Source organism: Papio anubis, chromosome 19 (assembly GCF_008728515.1).
Source record: "Papio anubis isolate 15944 chromosome 19, Panubis1.0, whole genome shotgun sequence".
In the NCBI taxonomy this organism is placed as follows: domain Eukaryota; kingdom Metazoa; phylum Chordata; class Mammalia; order Primates; family Cercopithecidae; genus Papio; species Papio anubis.
The window spans coordinates 41,363,782-41,380,754 of NC_044994.1; the positions used below are offsets into that span (position 1 = coordinate 41,363,782).

The following is a 16,973-nucleotide window of genomic DNA, read 5'->3' on the forward strand; positions in this document are numbered from 1 at the left end:
ACTTAAAATTACATGACTGTGATCATTTTTACATTTCATTTTGCCCACAGTACATAGCTGTGTTTTTTAGGAGAATGTCCTTTTGTTGTTTTTTAAATAATCCTTTGAGTCACATGTATCATGAAATAATGAATCCATAATTACTCCATCTTGATTTATACTTTTACATGAATAGTTTTATAAAGATTTGGGAAGAAAGCTGTGTAAAATGTCTTGTGACTATATAGCATACTAAAAACCATAAATCTATTTTAATGCACTTAACTGAATATTAAATTGTAAAATACTGAGAAAAAAAAGACCATAGAAAGTTATGTAGTAATAATGTCAGAAATCACCATTCCAAACCACCTTCTCATTAAATAGACAAGGAAACTGAGAGCTAGGAAAATTAAGGGGCTTCCTTCCTGTTATCTAGTTAGGAAAAAATTTTGGCACCTGGCACACTGATGACACCACATACAATACTGGGTTCCTCCTGATATGACACATAACTGAAAGAAAAACCAAAACCCGTACACAAATCTATGTTTACTTTTTTAAAAAATGCCAAGTATTACCACTGTGTTGAAGAAAGCATTTACAGGCTTATACTATCTCTGCCACCTCAAAAAAACCTCTAACCATATTGGAATATTGGGAAATATTCAGCTTTTAAATACTTATACCAGTTGAATGATTTTTTAAAAAAATAAAACAGTAACAGATCAATTAAGCCTTCCCATGGGACACAAAAATCCCTGAAATAATGAGGAAACTGGATAGGAGTAACTCAAAGAACCTATGTAGTTGTGGCACTCTTGGCAGGCTGCTCAGCACCAAAGGCAGAAGTGATCACAAGTGTGACTCAATTCATAATATTAAAAGAAATCAAAGGAAGGCAAATCTAAGAAAGTCTGGTTCACTGATTAATTCTGTCAATTAACAGACCAAGTCTACTGCTTTTTAAAGAGGACTCTGAATCCAAAGAAGCTCCCAACACTGGTTATCTAGTAAGTTATTGCAGTGCAACCTTTTCATATCAAACTGATATCCAGCTGGAGTGTAGAGCATGCCACAGCCATAATGCAGCTGTGGAAATCTGTTCCATTTGACTGTCCTGCGTGATTAAGGAGAGGCAATGCTGCAGGTTTAGGAGTAGTAAGAAGCTCCCAGGCAAGACCTCACAAGTACCAAAGTGTCGCTCTAGGAAGTTTCATTTATATAACTTCACATGACCCAGGCCCTCCACCAGAACTACTCTCTTACTTCTAGTGTCTGTAGTCCAAATACTGTGAAGTGAAGCAGAAATGAGGACTTACTGTAAGGTAGGGAAGAGCTTTCTTCACTTAAGAAATTTGCACCCAATCAAACAGAACTCAAGTTTGTGCCATTTCACAGCTTATTACAAAATTCTACAAAATATTCAGCTGTCACTGAATAAAGCACTTAGTGTACTAGGAAAACTGCACCTAATTAGTCACATAAAATCCTAACCAAAAAATACCCTAAAATAACCTAAAAGAGATTTCCTCTTATAATACAAGTAGTGTTGTAAGTTTACAAATGATTAATTTTATTTTCATTGTACGGCTATAATTCATGCAATATGCATATTTATGTGTAAGCATTCTTCCTGAAAAACGATGTTTTGGAGGTAATCTATTCATTATTTGCATACATTTAACATAAATCACTGCACAAAACAGAAAGTTTACTATTTTAATTACTTTGTTTTCACATTTAACCAGCTGCACAAATTCAATGTAACTATTAATGGCAGCAGCCAAACAAACAGAATTTCTTATGCCTAAATAGACAAAATTATGTGCACCAAAGAATTGGAAAAATCTGATAAAACTTACTTGCTACTCCTGATGCAAGTCCATAAAGCAGTCCTCCCCCATCCGACTGCTGAGGGAAAACGTGGGTTCCTGGAGGAGGTGGCTTTTCTTGTCTGATAAAGTTATATAATAAGGTCTTCACAAGTTTGCTGGTGTATGGAAGACTACACAAAAAGGAAAAAAAATCAAACTCATATTTATGGGAGTCATCTAATTCTGAGTCACAATACAGAAATAATTCTGCCATTAACACTATTAATATAAAAGGGCTATTGGTACAACTCACAGAAATTGAGGACGGTCACGTAACAGTGAAGACCATGGGCTTTGAGAGCAATTCTGAGGCTTAATCCTGGCTTTTCTTCTTACCACATCATAAAATATTGATCAAATTACTTAAATACTTTTTTGTTGTTGTTGCGGGGAGAGACAAGGTCTCACTATGTTGCCCAGGCTGTTCTCAAACTCCTAAACTTAAGCGATCCTCCTGCCTCGGACTCCCAAAGTGCTGAGATTACAGGCATGAGCCACCGTGCCCAGCCCACTTGAACTCTTGAACTTCAGTTACTTTTTCTGTATTCTGTATAACACTGTAAGCTATTACAAATTTAGTGCGTAACACATTATCTGGCAGTTGAAGGGAAGTAGTAACATGGAATCGGTAGAAAAAAGCAAGAATTTAAAAATAACAATAGGACTACATTTTTTAAGTATGAAATTATTCAATTATTCAATTGGTATTAAACTAATTCCTGCAATCTAGAGTAAGCTTTTTAACAGATGTCTTTAATGTACTATTGAGCGTTTTAAATATGGTTTCCAAGATGAACCACAAAAATAAGTAAAGAATATATTATGGTTTAAATATTTGGCACCATAATGATACTATAAAAACCTTACTTAGAAAATAAGAACACTAACACTCTCTATGTCTATTTTTAAAAAGCAACTTGAATACTCTCGCACTATAAGGAATGAAGTTCACAGTCTTGTTTTAGCAAAGATGCACATAGTCCCACGATGCCAGCACTACTTCAAATCACGGTCATTCTGAGAGTCTCAGTCAGAGAGGCTTCCGATGCAAACCTCTGTCTCCAAAGTTCAGGTCCTCTCCCTCTTATCAGTGATTTTCAAATATGTTCAAAGAACATACATGCCACAGGAATAATCAGGGTGGCAAAAAGAACATGAAGAAGACAAAGCTCCCACTACCTGAGAACTTTCCTCAAAGGTACTTTATTTGGATTTGTTTTACATTTTTAAAGTTTTATGAAGATTATGTTAATACAAGGTCAGGTATGTGCATGTGTATTGGTCATTTCCATCCCCACCCTCTAGGAGATCGTAAGCTTCTGCTCAAGATCATAGCCCCACAGTCTAACATGCCTGGCACGTGGTTAGCACACGGTAAATATTTGCAGGCTCAATGAAGTAGAAATAGTCAGTAAAGAGGCTGTTGGAGAAACCCAAAGAGAGTGAGGGGGCACAGATCACAGTTGTTTCACAGAGACTGCTGAGAAGAAAAAGATACAAAAATAATCTGAATAACAAATATGACTTGACTGCTTAAACATAGAAAGAATGAAGGAGAAGGAAGAAAAAGATTATTTCAAAGTTTCGATTCTACGAAGCAACCACTGGAGAAGGTAATGAAGCTAGGGGACAGGAAGAACAGGGAGGATGGGTAGATGGCACAGGAAAGCAGAATGCGGTTCCCTGTACACTGGGTTTAAAGAGATAACAGAACAACTAGAGGAAACACCTGGTTGGAGATACGGGACGATACTCAGGTAAGAGGACAAGACTAGAAATACAAATTTATACAATGAAAACTAGACATATTTAAAGTAGAAACATACCATGGACCTCGCATCAAATACTTGTGGCTGATGCTCTGTCGCAAAACTTCTTTGTGGAAGAGCTGGCAGGAAAGGAAAACAACCATTGTTGATATAGCTTCTACTGATATTTCATATGTAATATCTCTGAAATGGAAGAAAAACAGAGTAACAATCACTTTGGAAGATCAGGACTCTACTCTTTTCTAAATGAACTGTACATTTAAAAACTCAAATCTAAATATTCAGTATTTTCAGGTAACTGATAAATATTAACATAAAAATTAAGTCAAGCAAAAATACTAAACTCCTTCCCTGTCGTTAGCTGGTGTATTTGGGTTAGTTATCCCTTTATTTCCCTATTTTCCAGTTCCCATCTCCTATTAAATGACAAGCCTATTTGTGTATAATGGAAATAGTTACCAGCAGTGTTCTGCTTTGAAGATCCACTCTAGACCTCTATGTTCATTTCTGTTTAGTGATAATACAGATACTCAGATTGTAAAGCTGAAGAGAAGTTACAGTGTAGGGAAGAAAACAATGCCTTTTCATGTTGATGATCACTTTACAATCAGAACAATAATATACCCTAGATCTTGTGTCTCTAGTGACTACCTTTTTCAAGGCCAACTGTGCATGTTCAGCAAAATATTAACAGTAAACAAGTTATTCCTGTTTTATTAAGCATATTTTGACTATGAAGGGTTACTCTGTCCTCTCAAGATCATAAATCCCTTTGGGAAACAAGTCTTAGATCAAATTAAAAAATTCAGCTGAACAGAAAGCACACAGAGGAACAACGGCATCCAGAAATTTCTAGTTACTGCAAAAGTTTAAACAGTATTATAATGGGGTACATGTTAAGACCAAGGAAGTAGACACTCAACAACACAGCAAAAAGAGCAATAGCACCAAAAGAATACTAAAATATTTTTTATAAAAATGAAATAATTATGAAAAACAAAGAAAAATACTTAACACCTACTTAAACGAAAGCTCATTAAACAATTAATGATGACTTGATTCTAGAACTGGAAAAATTTAAATTCTACCAGATACCTCAAGGAGTTATTACTGATAGAAATATGTTTAAAAGGCCAGGCTCGGTGACTCACACCTATAATTCCAGCACTTTGGGAGGCCAAAGTGAGCGGATCACCTGAGCTCAGGAGTTTGAGACTAGCCTGGCCAACATGGTGAAATCCCATCTCTACTAAAAATACAAAAAATTAGCCGGGCATGGTGGTGGGAACCTGTAATCCCAGCTACTCGGGAGGCTGAGGCAGGAGAATGGCTTGAACCTGGGAGGCAGAGATTGCAGTGAGCCGAGATCGTGCCATTGCACTCTAGCCTTGGCGATAATTGCAAAACTCCGTCTCAAAAACAAAAAATAAAGAAAGAAAAAGAAATATGTTTAAAAATGACATATAAAAAAAAAACACACAAGAGGCCAGCGCAATTAGCCTTATTACATATTGAATAAAGCTTAGCTCTACTCAGAAATCTGACTTTTAAAGTATTGTAGAACAATCTCTTTCCTGAAATTTCCATAATCACTGTTGTAAAAATTAACCATGTAAAAAGCAATTCTTGGGCACGGTGGCACATGCCTGTAATCCCAGCTACTCAGGAGGCAGAGGCACTAGAATCGCTTGAACCTGGAAGGCGTACGTTGCAGTGAGCTGAGATTACACCACTGCATTCCAGCCTGAGCAACAGAGTGAGACTCTTGTCTCAAAAAATAAAAATAAAAAATTTAAAAAATAGGCCAGGCGTGGTGGCTCATGCCTGTAATCCCAGCACTTTGGGAGGCCAAGGCGGGCGGATCACAAGGTCAAGAGATCGAGACCATCCTGGCCAACATAGTGAAACCCCGTCTCTACTAAAAATACAAATATTATCCGGGTGTGGTGGCACGTGCCTGTAATCTCAGCTACTTGGGAGGCTGAGGCAGGAGAATTGCTTGAACCCAGGAGGCAGAGTTGCAGTGAGTCGGGATTGCACCACTGCACTCCAGCCTGGCAACAGAGCAAGACTCTGTCTCAAAAAAAAAAAAAAATTTTTTAAAAATAAAGCAATTATTGTATTTGTTCTTCTTTCATGAATTGAATGAAAGACAAACTTGATGTTTTGTGTCATGTTATCATTTACTAATGAGGATTTGATTTGGGTGCTCAGAACCCCCAAAAATTTCGTATCACAATAATCATTCATTCATAACATAGCCCACACCTGTCTGGAATCCATACTCAATAGTCACCTGGCTAGGCTTTTCACTTGGGTCAGGGTTTAAAGCCAAGTTCTGACGTAACAAATACTTGGCTGTGAGTTACAGCCTATTTAGATAGGCAGATGGATGACTATGTCCAATACATTTGCAACCATATTCTGTCTTTTTTTTTTTTCTTTTTTTCTTTTTGGAGACAGGGTCTCGTCTGTCACCTAGGCTGACACCTAGTGGCGTGATCTTGGCTCACTGCAACCTCCACCTCCTGGGCTCAAGTGATCATCCTGCCTTAGCCTCTCAAGTAGCTGGGACTGCAGGTAGATACCACCATGCCTGGCTAATTTTTGTCTTTTTTGTAGAGAAGGGGTTTTATCATGTTGCCCAGGCTGATCTGGAACTCCTGTGCTCAAGCAATCTGCCTGCCTGGGGATGCCAAAGTGCTGGGATTACAGGCATAAGCCATCGTGCCAGGCCGCAAATGTATTTTGTCATGCATCAATGATAAAAAATCAGCTGCAGTGGTTTACAATTTAACATCTTACTCTATGCCCCAGATCTAGAAACAAATTGTTTTACTAAACTGAATTGTTTTAGTTTTGTTTAAACTAAAATCTATGACTATTAATAAATACTAGGTCTAATAACCTTAGGGAAGGAATATGTATTTAGAAAAAAGTGTTGTTCTCCTTCAAAATTAATTGGGCCAAACACAATCAGAAGTGAGAGAACAAAAAAAGTGTTAACCTTGGATCATCCTTTCTTACCATGGAATTGTACAAATGTACAAGAATGAAGAGTAGAGGGTTTGACGCTGGGAGGTAAGGAAAGCTTCCAGCACATAAGAATACTGAAGCAACATGACAATAAGAGTCATGCCAAGCTAAAAACCCATTTCCCCAAATTCCTAAACAGAACCATGTGTGTCTTCCATAGGCCCAGAGAAACAAATTATGTCAAATTGCTTATCACACAGTATTTTTGCTCATATGTTGTTCAACAAATATTTATTAAAAATTTATTCTTACTATGTCTAGATAGGCATTATGCTACATATTGGGGACATATCCATCAACAAATAGATAAGGCCTTATTGAAGCTTACAATTTAGTGGAAAAATGAAAAATCAAATAATAATCACTCCAAAAAGGACTATAAAGGAAAAGAACAAGTAATAACAAAAGAGGATTACAGGACACTCTGATATTAACCATGGGATCAAAAGAAAGCTTCCCTTAAAAAGTGGCACTTAAAACGTAAAGTATGAGTGGCACTTACTTACAAATCTTTCTTTCTTGCTAGAATATATGAGACTCTAGCTAGAGACTCTTTCATTTTTGCTATTGTTTATATTCTCAACCCTAGTATATAAGAGGTACTTAATGGATAAATAAATGGAGAGATGGAGGAATCTTTACTGTTTTCCTTTTGACTGGAAACTTATTGAATACCTTCCTTAATAGATCCATCAGCATAGCATACAAGGCATATACAACTTAGAATAGCAAAGAGGAAGAAGAATGCTGAGGTCACGTAATATGTGTTCATAAGCACAAATGGAATACTCATTGCAAAAAAATGTAAAGGGAATTTCATGAAAGAAGGAACCAGAATGTTGTTGACTGACTTACAGCTGTCCTCTGTTGATTTTGTCTGACCAACATCCACCTCCCCTTCTTCTGGCAAAAGCAGCCCTTTTGTCCTCCTGAGAACCTCCCTCCTCTCCATACATGTGGATCGCAATGGGCATGACTCTGCTTCCTGGTGTTAAGAGGTGATCCACGTTTGGCCAATAAAAATGGTCCTTGTCAAAATCCTTCCCAGCACTTCTGGAACTATCAGAAAAGAGGCACTCTCTCCTTCTGAGATTGTGAGTGCTAAGAACCATGTATGCAAAGAGCTGCCACTGGTCTTCTCTGTCGATGGATCCTGCCTGAGAACGCAGACAATTGAGAGGACAAACACAGCAGTGACAAGAGATTGAGAGGGAAGGAGCAAAAAGGAGAGAAGAGAGGAGTCCTAGTGAAGAGTCGACGGAATAATCAGACATAGAATAAGAAATTACTATGAAATCCGGCAAATCCCACGAAAGAATATGAACTATCTGTATTAGGAACACAAAGATAACAGCAACCAACTCTGCCTGGGGCAGAAGGGAAATGCTTCACAAAGATGATGATATTTGAGCAGAGGAAGAACAAGGCGGCGGTGAAGGGCATTAAAGTGAAGAAACCATGCAAAGGCAGCCACAAAAAGGTCTGGTAGTTTTGAAGGAAAATAAGAAATTCAGTATTGATCAGACAGATTACAAGAAGGTGGGGGCAAGAGGTGGGAGCAAAGGGACTCAAACTGGGAGTTGATAAATTAATAAAATGGAAAAAGTATGTATATATTGGAGAAGTGAGATTAAAACAGTTATTAAAAAATCAACAAAGTATTCAAATTAATTTAAAAATTCAACTAGGCCAGATACAAGATCAACTTTGAGAGATAAATAAATAGCATTTCTCCTTAGCAGCACTAACCAACAATAGTAGATTATCAAAAACAAAATAGCATTTTGCAAGACTGCCAGAATAACTAGAATGTTTGGAAATTAAGAAGTCATAGGACCTCTATGAAGAAAACATTTTAAAAGGACACAGTGGATGATCTGAACAGAATGACAATACTATGAAGATAATAATTCTACCTAGATTAATACAGAAAGTCAACAAATCACAACCAAAATTCTCACTGGACTTTTCTGAGGAACCGCATAAATTGACTCACTTTTATGAAATAATAAACAAATAGCCAAGTCAACCTTGACAATAAAGAGTGAAGAGGGGCACTTTCCCTACTGCATATCAAGCCACACTATACAGCTGTAGTAAGAAAAACAGCATGGTATGTGTACAAGAAATAAACAAACCAAAGGACCCCAATTGATAATTCAAAGACAGACCTGTGTATATATGGAAATAATATACAATAAAGATGACTCCACAAATCAATGGAGAAAAACAGATTGTACAGAAGATGGTAATGAGAAACACCTCTTTTATTTCATAATGACAGATCCCTACACTTTACAACATACTCAAAGACCTACTACAGAAGACTTAAGGACTTAGATGTGAATGATAAAACTAAAATTGATAGAAGGAAATGTAAAATAAGTTTGTAACATAAGCACAAGAAAGGATTTATTAAATTAAAGTCTAAGAACACAAACTACAAAGGCAAAAATTACACATTTAATTACATCAGAATTAAAGATGACTGCTCAGCAAATGAATCCTCGGACAAAGTTAACAGGTAGATAATAGACTGAAGGAAGAACAAGAAACTAATACCAAGACTATTTCAAGTAACTCCTGCAAACAACCAATAAAAAGGCAGGAACTCTGCTAGAAAAAGAAATGAAAAGATAGAAACAGGCAATCTGAAACAATGTGATATCCCCCTATGCCCTAGAGAATGTAATGTGTTGCCAGGCATGTGGTGATATAGAAACCCTCATGCTCTGCTGATGGGAATACTGACCAGCATAGTCAGTTTTAGAGAACCTATGTCCATTCACACAGACACACACGGGTGCATGCATGCATGCATGCCAAAGAAAAATCCAGAGATACGTATGAGGAATATAGTAGGTAGCCTCTAAAATGACGCCCAATCATGCCTGCTTCCTGCTATTCATGCCCTTGTGTAATCCCCTCCCCTCACGGAATACAACAAAAGTGAGAGTTACGTCACTTCTGAGAGATCAGCTTACAAAATGACTACAATGTGTGTTGAGCAGCCCCTCTTGCTCTTCCATTTGCCGGCCAGTTGCCTTGCTGCAGGCTAACGTACTGAGGACCACACAGCAAAGAACTAAGGGAGGCCTCCAATCAATAGTCAGTGAGGAACTGAGGTCCTCAGTCCAACAACCCTTGAGGAGCTGAATCTTGCCAATAGCCAAATGACAGACCTAGGAAGCAAGGCGTCCCCCAGCTGAGGCTTCAAGTGAGACCACAGTCCCAGCTTGACTACAACCTCATGTGACACCTTGAGTCAGAGGCTTAAAGCTACGGTATACTCAGATCTCCAACCTAAAAAACTATGCAGTAGTATTCGTTGTTCTAAACAGCTAAGTTTTGGGTAATTTTTATGCAGCAATAGATGAACAATACGAAACATCCATTATTTGTGGGCATGCAAAGTTGGAGGCAATCCAGGTATAACTGAGGAATTAAATAAGTAAAATGCAGCAGAGCCATACATGGAGCAGTTTTTTTTGTTGTTGTTTTGTTGTTGTTGTTGTTTTGAGACAGAGTCTCACTCTGTCTGTCGCCCAGGCCGGAGTGGAGAGGCACGATCTCGGCTCACTGCAAGCTCTGCCTCCCAGGTTCATGCCATTCTCCCGCCTCAGCCTCGCGAGTAGCTGGGACTACAGGCGTCCGCCACCACACCCGGTTAATTTTTTTGTATTTTTAGTGGAGACGGAGTTTCACCGTGTTAGCCAGAATGGTCTCAATCTCCTGACCTCATGATCTGCCTGCCTCAGCCTCCCAAAGTGCTGGGATTACAGGCGTGAGCCATCACACCCAGCCCACGTGGAGCAGTTTTAAAAGCCACAGACTAGATGTTCACTTTGCACCACAAGTAACTCTTAAAAACAGTTTTGAGAGGAAAAAAGTAAAAAAACAGAATGAGTTCTATAACACAAGTCTATTTACATATGTTAAAAATACATGTACACATACGAATAACATTTTGTACTTGAACATATATAAATAGAAGTAAACATATTAAACACACTAGAATGGCTATTTATGGGAAAGAAAAGGAAACAGGGAATGGAGATAAAAGAGAATAAATGAATGGATGAATAGTAAATGGAGGAAAGGACAGGCCTTACAGGAGCTGATGATGATAGTGCTAAAGAATGTGACAAATTGACAAATTCAACCCTATGTCTGATGAGTCTAAAACCAGGGCTTGTGGGATGAAAGGAGGCATAAGAGGATGGGGAACATACTGATGTGGGAAAATGTTTAAACTAATCCAGGAAACAATAGATGTGTGCAATAAATCATTTGGGGGGACATAATGAGGACATCCACTAAAACAGCGACAACATGAATGAAAAAGCAATCAGACTTGAATAACATTTAACAAAATAAAACTATTACCACTCAGTGACTGATCAGATACTTAAAATGGGCAAGAAAAACAGATTAATCAAGAAAGACTAAGCTTTCTAAATTTAGCACCCAGAGATGGTGATGCCATTAGCTAACTCAAGAACACAGGAAATGGAAAATTGTCATACATATAGTCAACACTCATTATTTACAGATTCTGTATTTGTAAAATCACCTATTCACTAAAATTTATTTGTAACCCCCAAATCAGTATTGCAGCACTTCTGCTAACTGAACTAATCTACATTAATTTTCTAACTTGCACCAAAGAAATCCTAGACCAAATTTCATGACAAAAAATAGAAAGTAAAAAATTCCAAATGAATTCACAGATAAATTATACTATGACAAAGATGATAAAGGCTGGGTGTGGTGGCTCACGCCTGTAAAACTAGCACTTTGGGAGGCCGAGGCACGTGGATCACGAGGTCAGGGGATCCAGACCATCCTGACTAATACAGTGAAACCCCATCTCTACTAAAAATACAAAAAATTGGCCAGGCGTGGTGGCACACACCTGTAGTCCCAGCTACTCGGGAAGCTGAGGCAGGGGAATCGCTTAAACCCGGGAGGTGGAGGTTGCAGTGAGCCGATATCGCACCACTGCACTCCAGTCTGGGCGACAGAGACTCTGTTTCAAAAAAAAAAAAAAAAAAAAAGATAAAATAAAAAGCAAGGTATTTCCCTTGTGTCACTGAGGAGTCCAAGATAATGTCTGCATAGCAAAGCCTCATATAAAATTGACTACCCAGACATAACATGAAGTATGGAATTTTCTTGAAAATAATTCCAGAGGTGGAGGGAGGGTGGATGTGGATGGGGTATTCATGAAACAAGAGTGGCCATGAGTTGATAGTTATTGAAGCTGAGTGACAAGCACAAGGAGTTTCGTTATTCTCTCTATATTTATATGCTTGAAAATTTCCATAAGTTCAAAAATATAAAATAAAAAATTGACTATTTATGAAGTGACTGTAGACCATGAGTTTGGGGAGGTCAGGAACCTCTCTCATTCCTAGCTCCTCCCACAGTTCCCAGAAAATAGTAGGTATTTAACAAATATTAGAATGAATGAACCATTGAAAATTCTGTACTTAATAAATCTAATTTGCTAAAGGTGTCTACTCTGAGAAGTTGAATATGTTCTATCAGCACTGTATTAGTTTTATATTGTTGCCATTAACAAATCATCACAAATGTAGCAGCTTTAAACAGCACAATTTGTTATCATACAGTCCTGGGGGTCAGAAGTCCAGTACCGGTCTCATGAGCCTAAAATCCAGGTGTCGGCAAGCTGCATTCCATTCTGGAGGCTCTAAAGAAGAATTCATTTCCTGTTCATTTGGGTTTTTGGCAGGACTCATTTCCTCATGGTTGTAGGACCCAGGTCCTCGTTTTCTTGCTGGGTGTAAACTGAGGGCACTTCTTGGCTTCTAGGGGTCACCACATCCCTTGGCCCATGGATTTCTTGTTCCATCTTCAAAGGAAGCAAGGGCTTTGAGTGACTCCTTATATCACGTCTCTCTGACCCACTCTGCTTTGCTCATTTAAGGACTCATGTGATTATAGACTGGGCCCAACAGGATAATGAAGACAGTCTCTCCACTAAAAGGTCTTTAACCTCAAACACATCTACAACATCACTTTTGACATATAAGGTATGTTACTCACAGGTTCCAGGGATTAGAGCATGCACATCTTTGGGGTTTGGAATGGCATTAGTCTGCCTACCACTAGCACGCAGTAAGAATCAGATTATGTACTAATTTCAGTAAGAACCAAAAATTTGCCTACCAGCAAGCATAAAAATATTACTCATTGTTATACTCATCTGCCAGATTAGGTGGGGAGGTGAGGATAATAAAAATACAGTCATGAGTCCATAACAATATGTCAGTCAACAATGACCACATATATGATAATGCTTCCATATTATAATGCCATATTTTAAGGTACCCTTTCTACGTTTAGATATGTGTAGATACATACTTACATTGTGTTACAACTGCCTACAGTATTTAGTACAGTAACATGTTATACAGGTTTGTAGCCTAGGAGCAACAGGTTATACTATTCAGCCTAGGTGTGTAGCAGGCTGTAACATCTAGGTTTATATAAGTACACTCTATGATGTTTGCACAATGATGAAATTGCCCAACGATGCATTTCTCACAATATCCCCATCATTAAGCAATGCATAACTGTATACACAATGAAGCACAGCTTAAAATGGTAGCAAAGGTATAAATATTAGAAATAGCGAGAACAGAATGATTTTGTGGAGAGAAGGTGGGCAAAGATGTCAAGAAGCTAATTTCTAATTTTTGTTGTCTGAGGATAGTTCTTATAACCACAAAGCAAGGGAAAATTTAAATACACAGGGCGAAAATATTCAGACAAGGATAATGACCATCCCACAGCTGCCCACTCCACTAAGAATAAAATTCAGAATCCTTAACTCAGCCTCTAAGACCCTCCGTGACTTCTGCATCCATACTAACTTATCTTCTACCACATACCCTCCCCATCCTTGCTCATTCTGTTCAGCTCTACTGGCCTGCTTAGTGTCCTTGGATAGACCAAGCATGTGCCCGCCTCAGGGCCTTGAAGTTGCTATTCCCTCTGTTAGAATGCTCTCCCATCAAACAGCAACAGGACTCTGTCTTTGACTTTATTTGGGTTTCTATTATAAGGTCCACTTCACAAGAAGGCCTCCCTTATGATCTTGGCTAAAATACCACCACATTACTATTTCTTTCATTGCCTTTATCACATCCTAATATTACATATTAATGTGTTTATTGTCTGTCCCATCCCACTCGCAACTAGAATTTATGTCTTACTGAGTATTTTATACCTAGCAGCTAAAACAAGGACTGACAACAAGTGAATACTCACATATTTTTGAATAGTCTCTTCAACTATGCTCACAGGCACAGTGAAAAATTAATACTATTTTACCAAAACCAAGAAAAATACATCCATTCGTGTAGAAATTTTAAATGACGAAAAATATCTGAAACTCCCAGCTTCTGAATATTTTTTTATGATTTAGCACGCTGCAGAAAAATTCATGCCTGCGCATGCTGGCTCATGCCTGTAATCCCAGCACTTTGGGAGGCTGAGGCAGGAGGATCACTTGAGGCCAGGAGTTCAGGCAGGCTTGGGCAACATAGCAAGACCCCACCTCTACACCACATTAGAAAAAAAAAAAAATCACTAGACTCCTGGAGCCACAGTAACAGAACTAGTAGTAACAACAAAAATAATTACTCAACATTCATTTGAAGCAAGACTTACTCCAAGTAGCCCATGCCTTCATTTAACCCATTTTCTGTAATAAATGGTATTGAAGATGACTGATGTTTTTAAAAAGTCAACTTAAAAATAAGGAACCCAAATTTGGGTTCTATATATCTGAGGAAAAAATGATGTAAACAGAAAAACCCGGCAACAGCCATTTAAGAAATACATTTTAAAGACACATGTGGGCAAAATGCAACTATCCATCAACTACTGCTTCCTCATTACCACGTTCCTTCACATCTTCCAAGTCTCTGTGATGGCTTCAACTTCCCCTTCTGCCTCCAAACTGCTTGGCTAACTCATATTCATAACTCAAGACTTTGGACTTTGTTATTCTTGATTATTTACAAAATAGCCTACAACTACAAGCCACAGATCAAGAGATGTCACATGTCAACACAGCACTTAATACGAATAAAAATATAAGATTTAGAGAAAACAAGAATTAATGTCTTAAAAAAAAATCTCCTTTTGATCTGATGATGATTGAGTCTGCAGTTATCTCTCCCGTAAGAAATCTATTAGGTAGAAGAATAAACATTTCTTATTTTTAAATCATTGTTATATAAGTTAGTAACAGGACTTTATCAGTAACATTCTAAAAGAACATTAATACATATAGTAGGACAACTATATAACCTGTGGGGGGGGGGGGACCTGAATCCATATCACAGACTCTATACAAAAATAAATTCCAAATATATCAAAGGTTTAAATCTAAGAAGAAATGGAAGAATTCCTTTATAACATGCTTTAGTGAAGGTCTTTCCAACCATTCATTGGGTATCTACTATATGACAAGCTTCATGGAGCTTAAATCTAGAGGGGCAGATAAATAAATATGTTATACATTACATTAAAAGATGATAAGTGCTATGAAAAAAGTAAGGTATAAAGGTAGGACCAAAAATGCCAGGTTGGGGTAGAAGGGTAAGTAACAGGCTAAGCTGCTGTGACAAAGAGGTCTAAAGTTTAAGTAGTTAAAACAGGATCAAAGTTAATTTCTCTGCCATATCATAATCCAGAAAATAATCCAGATCAGGTAGGCTCTACTTAATAAGAATATGCAAGGCCCATGCTGGGAGGGAAGCTCTACTACCCTTTGCGTGTGCTTCAAAGTTTGTGCCAGTTGTCATAATTTCCCACCAAAGAGAAGGGGAAAAAAGGCACTCCAAGGCAAGTCATTTCTTTTTTTCAAATGTAAAAGTAGCGTATATCTCTTCTTCTGGTACATCCATAGCTAGCTGCAGGGGATCCTGATAAACGGCATCTCTACGTGGACAGCCATTGTCCAGCTAAACTCTAAATAAAGAAGATAAATTTGGGGGACTACTGACAACCTATCACAGGTGTGTTACAATTTTAAGTAAGAAGACCTCAACAAGGACTTGACATTTAAGCAAAGACTTGAAAGAAGCAAGGGGGCAAGGGAAGTGTCTTCCAAGTAGAGGGTCCAGCACACGCAGTCCCCAAGGTAGAAACACACCTAGTGCCTTTAAGGAACAACAAAGAGGCCAGTAGGGCTAGAATAGAATGTGCAAGAAGAAAAGTAGTAAGAGACGAGGTTTAAAAAGGTAAAATTAAGTCAGCTTATAGATCCTTAAGCCTAAAAACTATAAAAGATGGATAAATTTAAATTGTTCTAAATTGTTTTATTAAAAAGTCATCATGACAAAAACAAAAATATCCCATGAGCAAGTAAATCAACAGGCAAACGGGAAAAAAAAATTTAAATTCTAACACAAAAAGCGTTTTAGAAAGATACAATAGGGGCAGCAATACAAACTGAGCAAAGGATATGAGCAAAACCAAATTAACAATGTCCATCAATGGCCGGGCACAGTGGCTCACGCCTGTAATCCCAGCACTTTGGGAGGCCGAGGCGGGTGGATCATGAGGTCAGGAGATTGAGACCATTCTGGCTAACATGGTGAAACCCTGTCTCTACCAAAAATATAAAAAATTAGCTGGGTGTGGTGGCAGGCACCTGTAGTCAGATGCTCTTTGACTGATAATGGAATTATGTCCCAATAAATCTACCGTGAGTTGAAAGTATCAAAAGCCAAAAATGCATTTAAATACCCTATTATAACTTAGCTTAGCTTACCTTAAACATGCTGGAACACTTAAATAAGCCTACAGTTGGGCAAAGTCATCTAACACAAAGCCTACTTTATAATAAAGTGTTGAATATTTCATGTAATTTATTGAATACTGTACTGAAAGTGTACTGAAAGTGAAAAATAAAATAGTTGTATAGGTACTTGAAGTACAGTTTCTACTGAATGCCTATCGCTTTCACACTATCGTAAATTCAAAAAATCATAAGTCAAATTATCATTAAGTTGGAGGTCATCTCTGTATTTGTGAAAAATTATAAGAAGGTTAAGTAAGAAACTAAGAATAGCAGTTAACTATGGAGGCCAATGGAAGGACTAGGAAGATGGGAGGCAAGGATGAGAGGGAGACTGCTCATGTATACTTTTATGTGTTGGATTTTTGAATAATATAAATGCATCATCTATATAAAAATTAAGTTAATAACTAAAAACAGAAGATTGCCATAAATATTAAAAACTGAACTTTTATTAATTAAAACATAACATAT

General features: G+C 37.7%; 1 protein-coding gene across 7 annotated transcripts in view; it reads right to left on the bottom strand.

Moving 5' to 3' along the window:
- Positions 1–16,973, bottom strand: part of DYM (dymeclin) — a 154,651-nt gene that overhangs the window by 30,209 nt on the left and 107,469 nt on the right. For all 7 annotated transcript variants that reach the window (XM_031658824.1, XM_031658820.1, XM_031658821.1 and 4 more), the window contains 2 exons: positions 3,683–3,808; positions 1,845–1,987 (listed from right to left, as the gene is read on the bottom strand). In XM_031658824.1, the coding sequence (XP_031514684.1) occupies positions 1,845–1,987; positions 3,683–3,808 (269 nt within the window). The remainder of the gene's footprint in view (positions 1–1,844; positions 1,988–3,682; positions 3,809–16,973) is intronic.